At 43.8% G+C, this 23365-nt stretch overlaps 1 protein-coding gene across 9 annotated transcripts in view; it reads left to right on the top strand.

Moving 5' to 3' along the window:
* The window catches only part of PTPRO (protein tyrosine phosphatase receptor type O), a 230620-nt gene that overhangs the window by 123016 nt on the left and 84239 nt on the right, over positions 1–23365 (top strand). For 8 of the 9 annotated variants that reach the window (XM_075603029.1, XM_075603032.1, XM_075603028.1 and 5 more), the window contains exons 3-9: positions 5660–5818; positions 7996–8148; positions 10560–11009; positions 15817–15978; positions 18069–18265; positions 21263–21383; positions 22632–22825. In XM_075603029.1, coding sequence (XP_075459144.1) covers positions 5660–5818; positions 7996–8148; positions 10560–11009; positions 15817–15978; positions 18069–18265; positions 21263–21383; positions 22632–22825 — 1436 coding nt within the window. The remainder of the gene's footprint in view (positions 1–5659; positions 5819–7995; positions 8149–10559; positions 11010–15816; positions 15979–18068; positions 18266–21262; positions 21384–22631; positions 22826–23365) is intronic. The other variant, XM_075603033.1, reaches the window with a different exon arrangement.

Below are 23365 nucleotides of genomic sequence, written 5' to 3'. Positions count from 1 at the left end.
ACGTAATACTAAATTACTTATTTTAACTAGTTACATGGTGAATATATGTGTAAATAGAGAAAATATCATATTTAATATTTAGGCTTGAAATCATCTTCATAGTTGATATTTTATTAAATAATTCCAGCAAATATTAATTCATTGGATTGGAATATGTACTATTTAAAGTTTTCAAGTACAGGTAAGCATAGTCCAGTTAGGACTGTGCAATATCCAAACATTTCCAGCGGTAATGATCTGGCAGGTTCCAAATCCGAACTCCAAAGTTTGTTCGCATGTCCGAGTCGAATTTCAGAATACATTTTCGATACCATGAAATCTTCAGATTTGTAAAATAAATACAAATAGAAACCTTTGCTTAAAAGTTTGAATTTAAAAAAATGTCCCGTTTATTTTTAGTTTTGTTCAAGTTTTTACAAATCTAAAATGGAAACCAAACCCAGTGGATTTCTTGCAAATCAAAAGCCAATTTGTTTTTAAACCAAAGGTAAAACTGGTGACATTGCCTCTACTTACATGTGCAAATGAAAGAAGCAGTTACTCACTACTCATTGTCTTTTGTTACCCCCCCCCCTCCCCATTTTACAGGGTGGGAACGGGGAGGTCTCACGTAACCAAACACCATTATTTTTAGCACTGTTGATTACCCAGTACTGAAAATACTTACCAATTAAGTACCAGGTTTAAATCTCCCAGGGAAAACAAAATGGCTGTCAAATCTAGGGCCATTGGAATCTGCAATATCTTCAGTTGTGGCTTCCTATTGGCTGGCCATTTAAATTCCCTTTACAAGCAGGAAGTAATACTGGTAACTGTGCCAGTAAGTATGTTGCGAAGCGGGGGGTCCTCGGAGCTGAAAATAGTGGGGTTCAGATATCGAGGACCCTGGTTCCAAGTCTGTTATATATATATATATATATATATATAACAAATTGGAGTAGCGCCTTAGGAAACTTGATAAGGATAAATCAGCTGTGTAAATCAGATAGAGTTAACAAGGCTATTGACCAAAGAATCCCCAAAAGGGCAAATTTGTGATAAAAACAACTGAAATCTATAGCAAAAATAAAAAATATGAAACATAAAAAATAAAATAAAAACCAGATGTCAGTTGAAATTCCAAAAAATGTACTTAGTCCACTGGAGTTTTGCTGCCCGTATATAAGGATCACCAAATCCCAAGGATATCTGCAGAAAACAAGAAGAAATTGTAAAATATAAAAAGCGCACTCACAAACAGAGTAAAAATAATAGCATTTATGAGATATACTCAATGGCCTTGAAGCTGTGAAGGGAATGTATCAGCTTGTCCCGTTGGTGCCACCTCTGGTGTATCCGTTAGTTCAGCAAGGTGCACTGGAGCCACCGCAGCCAGATGATGTAATAATCAGCAACACGGTCAGAGACTCCCTCCAGATACACCTCCCACAGCTCTCACTGCTCACCAGCGGTCAACTGCAAAACCGGAAGCGACAGCAGTCCCAAGCAAAATAGCAACAGCTCCAAGGTACTCTCTCCGTTCGTGCAGTAATGTCAGCCACAAACTCAAAAGAGGCGAGTTTGTGGCTGACATTACTGCACGAACGGAGAGAGTGCCTTGGAGCTGTTGCTATTTTGCTTGGGGCTGCTGTCGCTTCCGGTTTTGCAGTTGCCTGCTGGTGAGCAGTGAGAGCTGTGGGAGGTGTATCTGGAAGGAGTCTCTGACCGTGTTGCTGATTATTACATCATCTGGCAGCGATGGCTCCAGTGCACCTTGCTGAACCAACGGATACACCAGAGGTGGCACCAACGGGACAGGCTGATACATTACCTTCACAGCTTCAAGGCGATTGAGTATATCTCATAAATGCTATTATTTTTACTCTGTTTGTGAGTGCGTTTTTTATATTTTACAATCCCATAAATACTGTTTTATACTTTAGTTAAGGTGGATATATATATATATATATATATATATATATATATATATATATATATATATATATATATATATATATATATATATATATATATGGGAAGTTAGTTAGGGTGGAGATATATATATATATATATGAGGTTAGTTAAGGTGGATTGCTCCTGTTAATCCGTTAGTCACCTGTCTATGCTGTAAGACACCTCACTGCCCATTGAAGTGAAGGTATCTTATGGAATAGCTCTTCTTCGTCAATATGAACCTTATAGAAATTTAGTTTTTTAATGAAGCAACCTTACTTTCCCATATCCTTGAACAACAGATATGGGGTTGGGTAGAGAATGTACAGGAGAGCATACAGTACACCGACACGGCCGATCCTCTGGGAAGTGAGAGGTGCTGCTATCCTCACAGGAGACTGCGAGTAGGGGGCCAGAATGGGAGTAGGGATGCCATACTGGGAGTAGGGGTACCAGACTGTGATTAGGGGGGCCAGACTGGGAGTAGGGGGGCCAGACTGCTAGTTGGGGGGCCAGACTGCTAGTTGGGGGGCCAGACTGCGAGTAGGGGGGCCAGACTGGGAATAAGGGTGCCAAACTGGGTGTAGGGGTGCCATACTGGGAGTATGAGGGCCACACTGGGAATAGGCATGCCAGGCTAGGAGTATGAGGGCCACACTGGGAGTAGGCATGCCAGACTGGGAGTAAGGGTACCAGACTGGGAGTAGGCATGCCAGACTGGGAGTAGGCATGCCAGACTGGGAGTAAGGGTACCAGACTGGGAGTAGGCATGCCAGACTGGGAGTAGGCATGCCAGACTGGGAGTAAGGGTACCAGACTGGGAGTAGGCATGCCAGACTGGGAGTAGGCATGCCAGACTGGGAGTAGGCATGCCAGACTGGGAGTAAGGGTTTCCAGACTGGGAGTAGGCATGCCAGACTAGGAGTAAGGGTACCAGACTGGGAGTAGGCATGCCAGACTGGGAGTAGGCATGCCAGACTGGGAGTAGGCATGCCAGACTGGGAGTAAGGGTACCAGACTGGGAGTAGGCATGCCAGACTGGCAGTAAGGGTACCAGACTGGGAGTAGGCATGCCAGACTGGGAGTAGGCATGCCAGACTGGAGTAGGCATGCCAGACTGGGAGTAGGCATGCCAGACTGGGAGTAAGGGTACCAGACTGGGAGTAGGCATGCCAGACTGGGAGTAAGGGTACCAGACTGGGAGTAGGCATGCCAGACTGGGAGTAAGGGTACCAGACTGGGAGTAGGCATGCCAGACTGGGAGTAAGGGTACCAGACTGGGAGTAGGCATGCCAGACTGGGAGTAGGCATGTCAGACTGGGAGTAGGCATGCCAGACTGGGAGTAGGCATGCCAGACTGGGAGTAGGCATGCCAGACTGAGAGTAAGGGTACCAGACTGGGAGTACGCATGCCAGACTGGGAGTAAGGGTACCAGACTGGGAGTAGGCATGCCAGACTGGGAGTAAGGGTACCAGACTGGGAGTAGGCATGCCAGACTGGGGGTGTCTCTCCCTCCCTTCCAGTTACAATGTATCAGGGCTGCTGGAAGTCAGGAGTCTCACTTACAATGTGCGCATAACACACAAACCCAGCAAGTTTACAGCAGGGCCCCTAAAACGATCAATAACTGATATGGCTGAAGGTCGTATCACAATAATACAACAATGTCCATGTCTATTTATCAAAACTTTTATTATCACAATATTGCGATCGTACGCATTGCCCAATTCTAGGTCCAGCTGCTTTAGGTTAAAAGCCTATAAAGAATGAGATATAAAAAGATTTATTATTTAAAAGTAAATGGAAATATTCTAGTTAAAGTAATCTAAAAAAATATGTATCATTTAATAATTTAACTCATTCTCTAATGCAGGCCTGCACAACACGCGGCGGCTTGTCCCCTCCTCTCCTGCCCGCGAGCTGCTCTCTCCCCCTCCTCTCCCGCCCGCGAGCTGCTCTCTCCCCCTCCTCTCCCGCCCGCGAGCCGCTCTCCCCCTCCTCTGACGCCCGCGAGCCGCTCTCCCCCTAACCCACCTGCGATCCTGCCGCGAGCCCGCTCTCCCCCTCCTCGAGCCTGCTCTCAGGACTGCACAAGTGTGCTAGTCCTGCCTGCTCTGCCGCCGTGAGGTGCGGGGGGGGGGGGGAAGGTGAGGTGCGGGGGGGGGGGAAGTGAGGTGCGGAGGGGGGGAGAAGGTGAGGTGTGGTTTGGGGGGAGGTGAGGTGTGGGGGAGAAGGTGAGGTGTGTGGTGGGGGGGAAGGTGAGGTGCAGCGGGGTGAGGTGCGGGGGAGTGAGTGAGGTGAGGTGGAGGTGAGGAGCAGGGGGGGGGGGGGATGCAGGGTAGTCATGTGAGGTGCAGGTGCGTGATGTGAGGTGCAGGAGGGAGGTGAGGTGGAGGTGGGGTGCAGGGAAGTGAGTGAGGTGGAGGTGAGGTGCAGGGGGGGAGGTGAGGTGCAGGGGGGGAGGTGAGGTGCAGGGGGGGAGGTGAGGTGCAGGGGGGGAGGTGAAGTGCAGGGGGGAGGTGAGGTGCAGGGGGGTGAGGTGCAGGGGGGGAGGTGAGGTGCAGGGGTGGAGGTGGGGTGCAGGGGGGTGAGGTGCAGGGGGGGAGGTGAGGTGCAGGGGTGGAGGTGGGGCGCAGGGAAGTGAGTGAGGTGGAGGTGAGGTGCAGGGGGGGAGGTGAGGTGCAGGGGGAGGTGAGGTGCAGGGGGGGGAGGTGAGGTGCAGGGGGGAGGTGAGGTGCAGGGGGGGAGGTGAGGTGCAGGGGGTTGAGGTGCAGGGGAGTGAGGTGAGGTGCAAGGGGGGGAGGTGAGATGCAGGTTAGGGAGGTGAGGATCAGGGGAGTGAGTGAGGTAGAGGTGAGGTGCAGGGGGGGAGGTGAGGTGTAGGGGAGTGAGTGAGGTGGAGGTGAGGTGCAGGGGAGTGATGTGAGGTGCAGGTGAGTGATGTGAGGTGCAGGGGAGTGATGTGAGGTGCAGGGGGGGAGGTGAGGTGCAGGGGAGTGATGTGAGGTGCGGGGAGGTGAGGTGCAGGGGGGAGGTGAGGTGCAGGGGGGGAGGTGAGGTGCAGGGGGGGAGGTGTAGTGGGGTGATGTGAGGTGCAGGGGAGTGATGTGATATGCAGGGGGGAGAGTGATGTGAGGTGCAGGGGGGTGGAATGTGTGGTCTGCAGGGGGGTATTGTGTGTTATGTGGAGGGGGAGTATTGTGTATGGGTGAGGGGGGAGATGGGGGTGTGAGATAGAGGGTGAGTCTCGCAAAGGTTGATGATGAGGGGTGCAAGGGGAGATATGAGGATGAGGGGTGCTGGGGGAGATATATGATGATGAGGAGTGCTGGAGGAGATATGAGGATGATGGGGTGCTGGGGCAGATATATGACGATGATGAAGGGTGCTGGGAGAGATAGATGAGGGGTGCTGGAGGAGATATGAGGATGATGGGGTGCTGCGGCAGATATATGAGGATGATGAGGGGTGCTGGGAGAGATTGATGAGGAGTGCTGGAGGAGATATGAGGATGATGATGAGAGGTACTGGGGGAGATATGATGATGATGATGATGATGATTTTACCCGTGCGGCCCAAATCTGTTTTCCTTGGAGCAGTTCGGCCCTTCCTGCTTTACAAGTTGTGCAGGCCTGCTCTAATCCATAGTCGGTAATTATGTGCTCACATTTATTGCTATAGTAATTGGTAAAGAGAGATGTCATTGTTTGTTTCACTTTCTCACAGAGCCGCTTCCAGTGGACAGAGTTTCCATTTCGGACTATAAGCCATCGCCAGAAACAGGAGTATTATTTGATGTTCACTACCCGGAAAAGTACAATGTTTTTACACGAGTAAACATAAGTTACTGGGAAGGCAGAGACCATCGTACTATGTTATACAAAGGTGGGGACAAATATATGATGTACAAATATAACATTGTACTTTGACTTGTTACTACTGTCTATGCAAAAGGGAGACAAGCACACACCAAACGATTGGAAAATTCACAATGTTGCAAAAAAAGGTCATTTAATGACAAAAGAGTCAGCGTTGCATCCATTTCTTGCTTCCTTCCCTCGGTACTCCCAGTTATTACCCTGTCATAGTTCTGATCCTAGGATGGTCTGCTGAGCTGCATTCTGCCTGTAAAACAGTCATTAATATGGAACAGTGACGTCACTATCAGGGATTTGCTCGGCAGGAGAGAGATATCCCCAAATTCAGTAATATATATATATATAGATTTTTTTTTTAAAAACTGGTGATTGAACGGTCCGAACAATAATTGAGGCAAGAAAGGATTAAGAATAAGACGTGCCATTTCTTATATGTAAAGCTTGTAGTTTGAACGTGTGTCCTGTTGTGTATAATATATGGAATGTTTTATTTAAAAAATAACATGGCTGTCATGGTAATATCATGAGATATTAAGTATTTTCATCAATCTGGTACACAAGAGGTTAACCTTGTTTACAAATTGTCTTAAATATACAAGAATTTTTATTATGGCTGTTAAACCCGGAACCAGGGCTGTTAAACCCCAGAACCAGGGCTGTTAAATACCGGAACCAGGGCTGTTAAACCCCGGACCCAGGCCTGTTACACCCCGTAACCAGTGAGTTTTGTGATCAAACACATGAATTCTCATCTTTCCTATTCCAGTGACCTCTCTGGGAAGAACCTATTATATATGTGGTAATGTATAGGGAATTCTGATTGTTTATCTTTTTATTTTAAGAAACTGTCTCATTGTATACTGTATGTTTCTTGTAATACTCTTTTTCTGTAACCTAAGCACTGTACTTTTTGTATGTTACATCTAAACTTTAATAAGTAATACTTTGATCTCGGATTGAGCTGTTAAACGCTTTGTAGAGAGTAATTTACATTTCTTGGCACATTTTGCAACAACAGATTTTTATGTGTTAAGTGCATAGTTTTCTTAATAAACAGGGACCAGAGACTGCAAATTAATATTTTTGATATTTCTTTGGTGGTGGCGGAGGATTACATTTAGATATTGTGACATAGGGAGGGTATATATTACTCATTCGAGGGACCTGTTCACAGGTGAAGGTAAGTCTTCTAGTTAGCTGTGTATATTAACTCTTGTCGCATATATAAGTCACCTGGTCACAAGTGTGCTGTTCGGGACAGATGGTATAGTGGGATGGATTGAGGAGAGATATTATTCATTTGAGGGACCTTTGTGGAAGGTGAAAAATGGGCCAGCTAGAGAGCTGTATATTAACCCTTGTAACATATACAGGTCACATGCTCACAGGTGTGCCGTGCGTGACAAGACTCAACATATGGCTCAAATCTGTCATTCTCTCGGACTTGATTACTTCCCTGACTGTCTCATGTAGAACACTGTGCCAGAGCTGCCGAAGGTCCCCAACTCCAGAGCATAAGAAACGTGATTTGTGTAAGACCCTACACACCTCTGGGGCGCCGGTATTTGTCAGGGTCAAAAACATTGTGGCGGAACAGGGATGTTAGTGGCAGGGTTACGATGTTTGGAGATGGGGTTAAGTCAGGTGTGGGCAGGGTTATGGCTTCTGCCTTTGGGATCATTAGAACGTTAGACAAAGCACATTGCATGAGACTTGACAGGGTTGTAATATACCATGAAATTCAAAAGTAAAGACAAAACAGGAACCATTTCACACTCGTTAAGTGTCATTTCATTTCAGTTGATTGCATTCGTCTTTGGTGAACTGTTACTGCCAAGTTTTGCATTTGAGTAATGCCGTAATTGTTGAATTGAATCAAGATTTAAGAAAAGCTATCGCAATCTGGTACCGTGTGTTTTTGGCAGGGATTTGGGATTCCACGTCCCTATTTAGACTTCAAATGTTCCAATTATTTGATATTTCGCTGCATTTATGACAGTTTGTTGTCGGCTATGCTGCGGTATTTGACACATGATATAATTTTATGCTTAATACAAACTTTCTGTGGTTAGGATGGTCAGAAACGCAAATCATTGCATTGATGGTTAAATACCCTTCATGGGTAGCTTTATAATGTAATCCTTTTTGCTTTGAAATGCATCAAAAATAATGTTTTTTTTCCAGATTTTTTCAAAGGCAAAACTGTTTTCAATCACTGGCTGCCAGGCACGTGTTACAGTAACATCACGTTCCAGCTGGTGTCTGAGGCCTCGTTTAATAAAAGTACCTTAGTGGAATATAGTGGTATTGGACATGAGCCTCAACAGCACAGGACAGGTAAGATGTTTAACATCTACTGTATAACACCAAAATATGTTCCGTCTACACAAACACCAGGGCCCCTCCAAATCTGCCTGCTGGATGGGCCTCCCACAGTCTGCCCTACACAAACTATACCTTGACAAGGCGCTCTGAGAAGCATGAAACGTTGGTGAGACTTTTTTGCCCTTTTCTTGTCCTCATGACCATTAAATAATTATTTTTTATGGGAAACGCACTCTCCTGTTTGTTTATTTTTCTCTGGACATTTGTTGTAATGCTCCACCATCCCTCCTTTTTCTCTTGCCCTACACAATCTGCTGACCTTCTACAGCGTTCAAACTGTCTAAGTAGAAATATATGTAACTACTTTTAGTAAATGACATTTCAATGTGATAATATTCAATGCTAGACATGAATGTCTTGAAATCTTACTTATTTATTTTTTAACAACAATCAATAAAGGCGCTCGGCGTGCCGGGAGCTCGGCGTGCCGGGAGCTCGGCGTGCCGGGAGCTCGGTGTGCCGGGAAGTCAGTGTGCTTTCAGCTTAGTTTGCTGGGAATTCAGCGTGCTGGGAGCTCAGCGTGCTGGGAACGCAGCGTGCTGGGAGCTCAGCGTGCTGGGAACGCAGCGTGCTGGGAGCTCAGCGTGCTGGGAACGCAGCGTGCTTGGAACTCAGCGTGCTTGGAACTTAGCGGGCTGGGAACGCAGCGTGCTGGGAACTCGGCGTGCTGGGAACGCGGCGTGCTGGGAACGCGGCGTGCTGGGAACTCGGCGTGCTGGGAACTCGGCGTGCTGGGAACTCAGGGTGATTGGAACTCAGCGTGCTGGGAACGCAGCGTGCTGGGAACTCAGTGTGCTTGGAACTCAGTTTGCTGAGAATTCAGCGTGCTTGGAACTCAGCGTGCTTGGAACGCAGCGTGCTTGGAACTCAGCGTGCATGGAACTCAGCGTGCTTGGAACTCAGCGTGCTTGGAACTCAGCGGGCTGGGAACTCAGCGTGCTTGGAACTCAGCGGGCTGCGAACTCAGCGTGCTGGGAACGCAGCGTGCTGGGAACTCAGGGTGCTGGGAACTCAGCGTGCTGGGAACGCAGCGTGTTTGGAAATCAGCGTGCTTGGAACTCGGTTTGCTTGGAACTCAGCGTGCTTGGAACGCAGCGTGCTTGGAACTTAGCGGGCTGGGAACTCAGCGTGCTTGGAACTTAGCGGGCTGGGAACTCAGCGTGCTGGGAACGCAGCGTGCTGGGAACGCAGCGTGCTGGGAACTCAGCGTCCTGGGAACGCAGCGTGCTGGGAACTCAGCGTGCTTGGAACGCAGCGTGCTTGGAACTCAGCGTGCTTGGAATGCAGCGTGCTTGGAACTCAGCGTGCTGGGAACTCAGCGTGCTGGGAACGCAGCGTGCTGGGAACGCAGCGTGCTGGGAACTCAGCGTGCTGGGAACGCAGCGTGCTGGGAACTCAGCGTGCTGGGAACGCAGCGTGCTGGGAACGCAGCGTGCTGGGAACTGAGCGTGTTGGGAACTCAGCGTGCTTGGAACTCAGCGTGCTGGGAACTCAGCGTGCTGGAAACGCAGCGTGCTGGGAACTCAGCGTGCTGGGAACGTGGCGTGCTTGGAACTCAGCGTGCTGGGAACTCAGCGTGTTGGAAACTCAGGGTATAGATCCAGAAGCTTTCGTGTCTGGATATTAAATTAATTCTGTCGCCACCTCTCCAATTAGGTTTGGGGCAATCCATCCCTCCACATATCAGGCCTTCCGGGTTTTCATTGTGTCTGATTTTAAAATGATTAGAGACACTACATGTCACCAGCCCTTTCTTTATATTGTATACAAGAAAAGAAGGTTGGCCGAACATGTATACAATATAAAGAAGGGGCTGGTGACACAGAGTGTCTCTAATCATTGTAAAATCAGCATGTGATGAAAGCTCTGTATGGACCTGAAACATTGTCTGTCCCCTGTTCTTGGCTGTCACATTAAATGGAGAACCTCTTTATGAACGTGTGAGTAGAGCTCTCCTGTGTATCTCTGTCTTAGAGGAGACCTGCTCTTTGAAGAAATTGTTGGTCTATGTTGTGTTGGTGCACAAGCCGGAGTCTCCTCGCCTGAAACTGTTTCTCCGCACTTTGGAATTGTCTTATAGAATAACACTGCTTAGTAAATAAGGCCAACATGCATTAGGAGTTTATTCAGTCTCCAGGGATCAGGATATTCAAAACTTTTTAACACTAATAAAAGTACAATTTTTTCTTCACGAAAGACTTGTGCGCTGCTTTGTTGGAAAGCTATTTAAGTACAGTAACCTCCTCCCCTAAATGGAGAAGGTTTTTGGTACGCCAAAGCATTCTAGGGGATCACATGGACACTGTTTTGTGAATGAGCGTCCTTAACTAGGGGATTACAGATGTTATACTTTTTGTTTTCAGTACCGTTTCCACCCAGAAATATTTCCATACAAATAATACTCGTAAACCATAGCAGCACGGAGGAGATGGGCGGAAGTCTCCCGGAGGAGTCTTTGCTAAAACCAGGCGATTTTACAGACAGAGAGATCTCAACAGAAATGTTTGATGACCGATCTGAAAGTTCAACTGCTAACTCATCATATAACTGGGCTTATAACCAGTATACGAACAATACGGATTCTGAAACGACTTCTCCGCCTTATTGGTGGACCAATGAGACAGTGACACCAGACGGGGAAGGATTTGTAAATGAGGTTCCCACCGACTATGAAAATCGCACCACAACAAGTACGCTAATAGAAATGGACCCAGCAAGCTTCTCTTCCCCCAGTTTCAAAGTAGCAATAAGCTGGTTGCCCCCAAAAGCTCCCACTGCATTTGATGGCTTCAACATATATATCCACAGAGAAGGTATGTGTGATAAATAGAGATGTACCATACATGCAAACGATAATTCACCATTACGTTAATTTGCATTACAGTTTTACTTAATATGGTTATTTGTTATATTCTCTAAAATCTCCACTTTAGATTTTCTACTGAAAGCTTGCTAAATTGTAAAATCTAAGACTAATTTTGCAATATTATAACCCTTTGAGGCTCGGCAAAATATTTCGCAATTAAGTGGAATTGGAAAACAAAACGCTGAAAATGTTACAACTGCATTTTGATAAATACAAATGCTTAGTTATCTGAAAATTTAACACTTTGATCACTACTTATTGATGGGTAGTTACATAATTTATATAATATCTTTTTTCTTGAACATGCTGGTGAAAGTGAAATATCGCCCCTGTATGTTTCCCTAATACTAGAATAGTGTTGAAAATATCAAATGGTTGCAGCAGAGAACAAATACATAATACACTGATTGCCAGATGCTTGGAGGGCGGACACCTACACTATACATGTTTATCAATGCAGATTAAAGGGATATCTCTCACAGGTCCCTCCTCACTAAACGGTGCTAAGCTTTAGCATCCCCCATTCATTAGCACTGGGCCAACGAGTGTTCAGAAAGATGGGGAACAGCGTAGACAAGACTTACTTTCTTTATTGAATGGTTTAGTTCAGTAGTGGAACTCTCTGATATTAAGATCAGGAGGGCGCGGGGTTGGAAGAGCAGTGTCTGAATACACTTAAACATTACAGTATTTTACACAGAAAGGTTTTTTTCCCACTACTTGTGGAAACTAAATACAAAAACAATGGCCCGTAAACTTGTAATTAAAAACATAAAAATAATCTGTTTTTTAACTTTAGGGGGATCAGCCACCGATGTAACAACAAAATATTCTGCTTTCTTCAAATGTGAGAAGTGTGTCAAATTCAGCATTTTTACACTGCAGCTCACTCGCATGAAGAGCAGGGTACAGTCTTCGCCATGCCCACTAATGCTACAGATGTTGGCATTGACACTTACGTGGTTGCCGTTGGCACTATCTTTATCTTAACATTTTTTTAGCCTCCAATCCCTCACTGTCCTTTGTGACCGCGGCAGCAGGCGAGACGTGCGCCTCTGGGAAGGTTTGTCAAATAGTATTTAATTCAGACATGCCTCATGTCACTGCTCCATCATCTGTTCCAAAGAAGTGCCAAAGAACGTGGAGGATTACTGTAGATTTAAGCAAAGTGGAATAATTACTCGTGCAAATAACAGTAAATGGAAGAAAATCAAATACAAAGGGGCTTATGCTATACGCGTCGATAACCCACTTATCAAGCCCTTATCGGCGAAAATGCCTGCTGCTATTCAGTAAGGTGGGCAAGAATCGGCAAAAAAATTACAGCCGTTATAAAACAATTGCCGAGTGCGCGGTGATAAGCCACTTATCAGCAGTTTCTGAAACTCGTGCAATTCTAGTAGCCGCGATTAGGTTATCGAGGCTAATCGTGGCTCTAGAAGGGCGAGTTTCTCCAAAAATCCTCACGCCAGGAAAAGCTGGGTGGTGAGAAGCTGCTGAGAGGCGGTGAGACGGGACTTAGAAAAAAAATGCTTTTTTCCTGCATCGGATTGATGCCGGGGGTCTCCGGAGCTGATACCCATTAATATCAGCACCGGGGACCCCCAGCATGAATCCCATGCAATAAAAATGTATTTACAGGCAACTTCATTACCTTAGCAGCTAACCGCTAAGGTAATGAAGGGGTTACCCCCTCCCTCAACCCACCAAGGGCCAAATGCCCCCTTCACCCACCCTCGCTACCCTCAATAAACACTAATACCCACCTCCTCTACCCCCACATGATTGATACCAGAGGCCACGGGTGTCCTCAGGTGGTCCCTGTGGGTGGTCCCTGAGTGTGTCCGGGGGTACTTCAGTGGTCCCCGCGGGTGTCTAGGGTTCCTTAGGTGGTCCAAGGGGGTGTTTAGGGGGCCTTTGGGTGGTCCCCGAAGGTCTCTGGGGACCCTCCCCGCAGGGGGTCTCCGCGAGTGTCTGGGGGTCCTCAGGTGGTCCCCGTAGGTTTCTGGGGGTCCTCAGGTTGTCCCTGCAGGTACGTACTCATCCCTTAAAGTGATGTCACATCCTTTTGAACTAATTTGACCTATTACATGTTACAGCAACTAATGGGATTGTCTTCAATCCCATTGGTTGTAATACCATGTGATATAGCCATGTGGTTTTAAGGATGTGACGTATCTCCCTTGGACATGTCACATAAAAAAAAGAGGCAGGCACATGATACAGCGTCCAATCGTATTAGAGCTGTACCATCTGACCATAAAATGTGACTTCACAGGCCCTATATAAGGCCTGTACATCTCATTTTACCTCAAGAAGACGACGAGACAATATCCGTTGGGGATTTACCATGGGGCTTTGGATTGAAATATGAATAAAGAAGATTAAAGAAAAGAAGAAAATAATGACAGATGAAGAAAGAAAACGGTGATAGAAGATAAAAGAAAGAAGATTTTTTTTTACTTGATGCTTGTCTTCAAGGTGGATGGCGTTGGATTGCAGTTGATGACGTCGTGGTAAGAGAGATTGCAGATACAACGGAATTCGGAGGGTGAAGGTAAAAGAAATATTGAATGCATGTAAATGTCTTTTTTCATTGTATTTATTTCTTTTTATGTTTGTGATTGCCCATTGACTACTAATGTATTAATCTGTGCCCCTTTAGGGTACAGATAAATACAGTGACAACCAATGCATTTTTTGGCAAATGCTTGTTTTGAATTGATTGTAATTTTTTCTATTTGTTATTATTGTTTGGATTCAATTTTTTGGATTTTGGATGATATGTTCTTAGTACATTTTAGGATTTGTTAGTGTTTAAATTAATTCATTGTTTTGTTGACTAGTGTTTAAAATTTATTAATTAATTAATTGTTTTGTTGGTCAGTGCTTTTATTTCTTGAATTGTGGTGTTTAGTGTTGTTGTGTTTTGAATGTTTATTGGGGGTTGCAGCTGTTTTAATATATATTTTAATACTAGTGTAGATGAGCAGAGGGTCTCCGGAGCAGAACCGCGTTGATTTCAGGTCCGGGGACCCCCTGCTTACCGAGATACAGGCCGTGTTACGGGGTGCCGGTATCTCCTATGCATTAGATTCCCGCGTCACTAGTAATAACATGTATATTAAAAAACATACATTTCGGGCGAGATTTGCGGCTCTCTCTGCAGCTGAAACAAATCACCGGGTAAGCCCTTTTAAGAGAGGCGATCATCGGGTCGCCGGATATTCCCGTTTTTTGGAATGTTTCTATCACAGGTAATCGAGGCTTTCCGAATACCATGATAGCAACGCTAAAAAAACGCTAAAAAAACAGGTGATTTAAATGGCCCAGCGATTTTTTTTTTTTATGAACGCTTATAGCATCGGCCCCAAAATGTTACTGGTCCCTGTAAATTAACAGGGAGGAGTAGAGATGGGGGTGAAACTGGCAAAATCCATTTCCCAGCATTTCCCGAGCGTTCCATTCAAAATCTCTTCCGCAGTGTAAAACCCACTGATGGATTGTTCCAGTTTAAATCCACGCGGATCAATCCAAAATCGCCACCGGATAAAACCCGCATGGATTTTTCAAAATCCAATCCGTGGATTCCGTAATCCGTGGATTCGGACTGTCAGTGATAAAAAAAAAAGTCTGAAAAAGACAAGTCACCCTTTTTGAGACGGATTAGCGTAAATTTGCGGACCAAACAGAACCAGACGATCTGAGCTGGATCCAAATCCATAAAAATAATTTGCTCGCCTCTTGGGAGGGGATAGGGACAGAATTTATTTGACATGTTCTTCAATTATTCCAGATAAACGCTGTGTTCCATTACGCACCAGATAATGGCACAATGGCGCGCTTCTGAATTCAGTTAGTCAGCTGCAATTTGTCCTTTATTGCCAGTAAAATTGCAGCAGTGCTGTTGCAAGACCCCCACCTCCTAGTAATCAGCACTCTATTGAACTTGTAAACAGCTGACGTTTGTTTCCTGCTGACATCCATGTAACACAGCCACAGGGAAATCCTAAAAAGGTTCAGTACACGTGCAGTTATTTTGGGGGACCGTGAGATTTTCAAATACCTATTTTCAAGGTTTTCTACTGTCAACTTTTTTAAGTCGATAAAGAGATAGAGTTAACCTTCAGTGGAAACCAGTTGAGTTCTATCAGTAAAACTTAAATGAAACCTATAAGGTTGTTAATGCTTAAATATCAGTGCGATTGAGCCCAAATCAGCGAGACTCACAGAGAATCGTTGTGTTAACATGTCTGCAGCTTTCGGAGAAGCGGATTGCTCCCATATAGGGGAACATTGCAGCAGTGTCTTCTAGAACAGTTGGGAACATTTTTATAGAAAGAATAATCAAAATTGAAAGATAAACCTTTATGCATGCTCATTTACACATATATATAATTGTTATGTATTTTACCGTTTTATATAGTTGCAAATGCAGTGAAATGATAACGATTCTCCATGTGCATATTAGTGAAAGCAGTACTGTTTCTCTCATTATTCCAGCTCTGCTGCATGAGGCAGGCTCCTCCATGCTGTATGTGATATACTCAAACTGTATGTATTTATATAATCACTTGAAAAGCTCCTCATGGTGGCTCAAGTAGAAATCTAATAAGAATCTGTATATTTTGTATTTATGAAGTGTATATTGCCTTTTCATTAATAATTCATTTAATTGGCTAAGTCAATTACCCATCTATATGCTACATTTCTTTACGGTTTTAATTATCTTTTGTCATTCTTTTTAATTTAAGGAAACTCCACAGCCATTTCCGCAGTAGATGAAAACACTAATGATTTTGTGTCAGAGCTGAGAGGCCCAGGGAAATACAAACTAGCTGTGACAACATTTAGCTCGTCTGGGCCCTGCGAGATTCGCGAGAGCAACACGGGGAAAACCCTCAGCTTTTACATCAGTAAGTTACACTTTCTATTAAGGCCCCAAACTAATACTGACCGAGCTGGACAGTAACGTAGGCTGGGAACACTGGGGACATTGATGTTTAATTCTACTCCTGGGGTAGTTCTGTAAGAACGTTAATAAGGACAGGCTGATTTTTGTTGTAATTTTTTAGTTGCATTGTTTTTCAAAAGATTTAGGTCATCTGCACAGATATAGTTATGATATAGATATGATATAGGTTATTATGTAGATATGATATAGGTTATGATACATATATGATATAGTTATGATATAGTTATGATATAGTTATGATATAGTTATGATATAGTTATGATATAGTTATGATATAGTTATGATATGTTATGATTTAGGTTATGATATAGGTTATGATATAGGTTATGATATAGTTATGCTATAGATATGATATAGTTATGATATAGGTTATGATATAGTTATGATATAGGTTATGATATAGTTATGATATAGGTTATGATATAGTTATGAGATGCCCTAGAAGTCTGTTTAGTCAGTTTCAGATGTTTAGAATTTGATCTACAAATGAGATTGTTCTGCAAATGTGGGGAACTCAATTGGGAAAATCAAATTTAAAAAAAATCTATATTTATGCCCTTGACACATTTTAAGACTTCTTCACAAAGTTGAGTACGGAAAGTGCTTTGTGCATTTCTGACATTCAGGTGGTAAAAGTAAAGACGCGTTTTGGGGGATTTGCCCCCCACTGGAATAGATCCTGCATCTTTACCTATCACACATTCTCCCCAGCACTTTGACACGGGCTGACTGCGAGGGACGGGGCAAAGCGATGTTAAGTGACCGTGCTGGGGGCTGTTTCCCAGTTTGCATGCTCATCTCTTCTAGAAATGTTTCTGCAGACAGGACTTCTCCTGGGAATCAAGAGGAAAGCTACATACTGAGCAATAATTAATACAAATAAAAAAGTAAAGTAAATACATCTGTAAATGCTTCCCTAGATTGTGCAGTTGTGCCATGTAATGATTTAATTGAACTAAGCAAATGACTTTAACCATGCCCTTTGTTATGTAGAAAGAGAAATGCCCAGTCTCCAATATTGTCTGATTTAATGCACACGAAGGCCTTTGTATTCGGCCCTAACATGTCCCTAAGGCAAAGTGTCTGACTCCAAACTGAGACTCCTGTCCACTTTCATTAAATGTCGGCGCTTACACCTTGTGGTGCATTTGTTTCAATAGAAAAACAAGCCACTAATCTTGTTGTATCGTATTGTGTCATTTCTTTTGCGTGTCAGTTCACATCATGCCGGGTTGTCTCAGTGCCACGAAGTATAACTATATAAATGCCGTGTATAACACAAATATCACATAGTAATATACGCAGACACACTGGCTATATTGCGTACCAGAAGGTGCGGTGCTATTTTGGGGGCATTGTGTACCAGAAGGTGTGGTGCTATATTGGGGGCATTGTGTACCAGAATGTGCGGGGCTATTTTGGGGGCATTGTGTACCAGAATGTGTGGTGCTGTCACAGTATGTTGCAATCTGTTGTAGAGATGCAGAGTGTAATGAAGTCTGCACTACACTGTAAGCAGTGTTAGTAACAGGGATGGGATTAGTAATGTGCAACCGTGTATCTCATATTGGGCGTTGGATAATGACCTGCCCCATGCTTGTATTACTGTACTGTATGTAGCCTTTGTGTGCTGGTGGAGTACTGAGTGACACAGCAATCTGATCGCAGTGACAACTATCAGGATACTATATTAACACTATACTATTTACCTTATTATCTCCCAAATGACAAATCACAGCTGGGATTACACATTTTCCTGGTCAATATAAGCAGTAACGAAATTGTTTATAAAACCTGATCATTAACCAGTTTTTACAGAGGCCCTTCCTTGGGTTCATGCCGCATTGTAATTCTTTATTTGGGTTATTTGAGTGACTTTCTCATCCTGACTGCTGCTCCCTTAGGTTAAAGCCTGACACAAATTAGAGCCATGGATATCACATTTACTGTGTACAGAACGTGTATATGACATATTATTCTATTGTTTTCATTTGTCATTTCCCTGCATTCTTATCTGTGTGGCTACTAAAGGCCCAACGGGGAAATGGTTTGAAGAACTTACCGAGAAACCGAAGCATGTCACTGTGCGAATGCTAAATGCCACGGCTGCCTTGGTATCTTGGGCGACTTCTCAGGAGAACAATGAGGATACAATCGTTTCTGTGATATCACAGACATGCCAAAAGCAGAACGACAGACAAAGGCTTGAGAAAGATTATTGCAAAGAGGTAAAGATATCAATCCATATTAATATTACTTCTGTTACACATTTAAATGCCAGTATTATGACCGTTACTCTCTTCACAAAGGTTCTTCTAAATAATTCATTCTCCTGCAGCAAAGGGTTAATTGCATGAGCGTGTGTTCCTATTAATGCCTTATATATGTCTCGAAGCAAATCGTTTATTCATTTGTTATTTCATATGATATGACAGTAAAAGAATACATTGAATGCAGCAGAATACATTCACTGGAGTGCTAGAAATATATGTTCATAGCTTCAGACCTGCTTAATGATCGATCACACTTCTAAATGTTTAACACATGCTGTACTGTTTATCAGGGTAACTACTTCCCTACAGTATGTATATTGCAGACAAAATCAGGACAGTTTAAAGAGGCAATCCATGCAATATTCTAAATGTGTGTGTGGTTTTTTTTATAAATCCATTTTGTAGTATTAGATAATAGTGTTTAATATATATATATATATATATATATATATAAATAAATATATATATATATATATATATATATATATATATATATATATATATTATTCATCTCTTAATTCCATTTTTCATGAGTTTTAATATACTGAGCACCCTTTGATTTCTATAGCAGGCTTTAGCACACTTCCCTAGCAGTGCAAGGTATTTGCAACACTTTCCTGTTTGTGAAAGTTTGTTGCCAACATTCCCAGCAGTTTGAGCTGCAAACTGTAACAATAGATAATGTTACCTTAGTAATTTTAGAATACATTGTAGCTGCTGTGTTACACTGGCTGAAGGATTGAGTGAAACTGAGAGGCAGCCATTTAGTGAACCCCAGGAAGCAGGATCTTTGTTGATTGTTCAAGGGAGACTTAACTGATCGGCAGCATAGGTCATTAGTTTTCAATAAAGGTAATCAAAGGTTGCTTGTCTCTTTAAAATGTCACTTGAGTAAAGTATCACAGCTCTAGAACATTAATATTCAGTTCTACGTTCTAAGACAGGCTGTAAATTCTAGATGTGTGGGGCAGAAAGTCTTTGACCTGACAGAATGTGAAACTAATGTGGGGGAAGGACATATGTAATCGGATAATCAGAACATACATCAAGCGGTGTCTGGTACCTCTGGGCGGGGGGAAGTGGCTTTATTGTGTAGCATCTAAAGGTAAGACAAACGATTATCTTAAATGGTATAAATCAAAACAGATCTATGCATCCAGATACCGTATAGCAGTATCGCAGTATCGCAGTATAGCAGTATCACAGTATAGCAGTATCGCAGTATCACAGTATCGCAGTATAGCAGTATCACAGTATAGCAGTATCGCAGTATCACAGTATAGCAGTATCGCAGTATCGCAGTATCGCAGTATAGCAGTATCACAGTATAGCAGTATCACAGTATCGCAGTATCGCAGTATAGCAGTATCACAGTATAGCAGTATCGCAGTATCGCAGTATAGCAGTATCACAGTATAGCAGTATCGCAGTATCACAGTATAGCAGTATCGCAGTATCGCAGTATCGCAGTATCGCAGTATCGCAGTATCACAGTATAGCAGTATCGCAGTATCGCAGTATCGCGGTATCTCAGTATCACAGTATCGCAGTATCGCAGTATCGCAGTATCGCAGTATCGCAGTATAGCAGTATCGCAGTATCGCAGTATCACAGTAAAGCAGTATAGCAGTATAGCAGTATAGCAGTATAGCAGTATCGCAGTATCACAGTATAGCAGTATAGCAGTATCGCAGTATAGCAGTATCACAGTATCACAGTATCACAGTATAGCAGTATCGCAGTATCGCAGTATCACAGTATCACAGTAAAGCAGTATAGCAGTATAGCAGTATAGCAGTATAGCAGTATCGCAGTATCGCAGTATAGCAGTATCACAGTTAAGCAGTATAGCAGTATCGCAGTATCACAGTAAAGCAGTATAGCAGTATCGCAGTATCACAGTATCACAGTATAGCAGTATAGCAGTATCGCAGTATCACAGTATCGCAGTATCACAGTAAAGCAGTATAGCAGTATAGCAGTATCGCAGTATCGCAATATCGCAGTAAAGCAGTATAGCAGTATAGCAGTATCGCAGTATCGCAGTATCGCAGTATCGCAGTAAAGCAGTATAGCAGTATAGCAGTATAGCAGTATAGCAGTATAGCAGTATCGCAGTATCACAGTAAAGCAGTATAGCAGTATAGCAGTATAGCAGTATCGCAGTATCACAGTAAAGCAGTAAAGCAGTACAGTATTGCAGTATCGCAGTATCGCAGTACAGTATCGCAGTATCGCAGTAAAGCAGTAAAGCAGTAAAGCAGTAAAGCAGTACAGTATAGCAGTATCGCAGTATCGCAGTATCGCAGTACAGTATAGCAGTGTCGCAGTATCGCAGTATCGCAGTATCGCAGTATCGCAGTATCGCAGTATCACAGTATCGCAGTACAGTATAGCAGTTTTGTTATTTCATTTATCATTCTGAGACATTACAGCAATTTGATAGTTGTCTAAAATAGGTAATACATACAGTTTGAGTTGTAGTATCTAGACCAGGAGTGGCCAACTCCAGTCCTCAAGGGACACCAACAGGTCAGGTTTTCAGGATATCCCTGCTTCAGCACAGGTTACTCAATCAGTGGCTCAGTCGAAGACTGCACCCCCTGTGCTGAAGCAGGGATATTCTGAAAACTTGGCCTGTTGGAGGCTCTTGAGGAGTGGAGTTTGCCTCTCCTGGTCTAGACTCGAAAGAAAATTACCAAACAGCATTTTGCTTTACAGGAAATAAGAAACTGCCCAGAAATGTAATGATAGCATCAGAAGTATTATTACTGTAATAAATACGAATAATAATAATAATAATACTGTAATCATGGGTACCTGTAATACTGCACGTAATGGCCGTGGGATCTCACAATATGTTATACATAAACATAAACCTACATCTTTCATGAGTGATTAAAAAAAGTATACAAAGCATATATAAGGTATTGTTTATTTTATATTTTTTAGGTTAATTCAACCAGCAACATCATTGGAAATCTGGTTCCAGGCGCCCAGTACAAAGTCACTGTGTACCTGCAGAAGGCCCCTCTGATCGGACCTCCTTCAGATCCAGTTATATTTGCACTTGGTAAAACCGTACTATAGATATTTAACATACAGTATCTGTATAATATTAATCTGTATACATCTCACAACGGGGTCTGATTCATTTCATTAGAAAGCAAAAAACACGTGTACAAACATACAGGCCCAAAATTACTGAGCGCTGTGCCTGGGGGCGCTGCGTCTGGGGGCGCCGCGTCTGGGGGCGCCGCGTCTGGGGGCGCTGCTGTGCCTGGGGGGGCGCTGCTGCGTCTGGGGGCGCTGCTGTGCCTGGGGGCGCTGCGTCTGGGGGCGCTGCGCCTGGGGGCGCCGCGTCTGGGGGCGCTGCTGTGCCTGGGGGCGCTGCTGTGCCTGGGGGCGCTGCGTCTGGGGGCGCTGTGTGTGGGGGCGCTGCGTGTGGGGGCGCGGCGCCTGGGGACGCCGCGTCTGGGGGCGCTGTGCCAGTGCATGAAACATAGTACTTATATTTGTAGGTAGCAATTGTCTGTGTAATTCTTTTTGAATAGAAAGTCCTATATTAGCTGTGCCAGTAAATCGGAGAAATGCTGTTACCTTCGGAAAGTACTCCGTGTATTTGTGAAAGCGCCAGAAATGCCCCAAATGTAACACGAGAATAAGGCCCAGGTGTCGCGGATCAATCCGGCACGTTCCAGTCTCGGGAAATGCCTGAAAAGCACAATACTTGCAAATGTTTGTAATACTAATATTAACCATTTTGGAGTCCGCCCGCTATTCAGTATAGTAGGAAATGGGGTGAGAAGTAACGTCCAGTCACTGATTCCTCCCACACCAAACATCATGCCCGGCTGTTAATTTATCTTCCCGAGGAGTTTCTGACCTGACGGCAATAGAGTCTGGTAACCAATTCAGTACAAGACGAGCCAGTAGCATATTGCGAAGGAATGGTGGGAGGACACTTTGTACATATTTGAGGTGACCTATTGCCGGCGTCCTGTTTCCATCCTCACGTTGTCTTGTTGTCTCTCTGTGAGCAGTGAGTCCACTGAAACATGTGTCTGTGTGCAGTACTTGTGCAGTACTCGTGCAGTACTCGTGCAGTACTCGTGCAGTACTCGTGGCACGCTCCCGTTTCACCCAGAGATACAGTAACGCGCAGACGTCCAGTTGTAGTTAGTATTTTGCTAGTATCATGCAACAATTCAGAAAATGGTACACTTCATTATTCAGCGCACTTTTACACAGCACTTCCACAAGAAGCGTGAAACGAATGACTCATTATTAACACACAATGTTGTCTGTCTGTAACTTGTAGACCCCACCGGAGTGACAGACTTGGTACTCCACCCCCTGGGACCGTCCGCGCTGCTTTTGAGCTGGATCCGGCCGTACCACAGTGTGTTCAGGAAATATATTGTGGAAATGTTTTACTTTAACCCCGTGACAATGACATCGGAGTGGACACCTTACTATGAAATAGCAGCGACGGTCTCTTTAACAGCCTCAGTGGTAACGTATCTTTTACCGGCATATATATGGAAAGGGGTGTGCAAAGCTTGCCATTTGGTGATTTGCAAAACCCAAAAAAAGTGAGACATTTTGGTACAGTCTTATTTTCAAAATGTAAAATGTGGGATTTGGGGGGGGGGGGGGAATGTTCCAATTCTCACTAGATGCAATTAAAAAAAAGTTCCTATAACCAACATTTTGCGGCTGGGTTTTTCTCTTTTTGCAAAACACACTGCAAATTATGCAACAGACTGGAACTTTTCCCACATCTCTAGTATCAAGGTGAAAGCGTGAAAGTATCAAGAAAGTATTAAAGTATCAAGCATGAAAGTATCAAGAAAGTATTAAAGTATCAAGCATGAAAGTATCAAGAAAGTATTAAAGTATCAAGCATGAAAGTATCAAGCATGAAAGTATCAAGACTTTCATGCTCTATTCTAGCATAGGCCTCTACAAATCCCCATTTGCCTACAATAGTATACTGTAAAATACGTGGTGTTCTTAGGATATTATAAGACTCGCCGGTGTAATAAGCTAAAT

This window comes from Ascaphus truei, chromosome 5 (genome assembly GCF_040206685.1).
Source record: "Ascaphus truei isolate aAscTru1 chromosome 5, aAscTru1.hap1, whole genome shotgun sequence".
Classification (NCBI taxonomy): Eukaryota; Metazoa; Chordata; class Amphibia; order Anura; family Ascaphidae; genus Ascaphus; species Ascaphus truei.
Note: the sequence above shows the minus strand (reverse complement) of the source record. Positions and strands in the feature narration are given on the sequence as shown.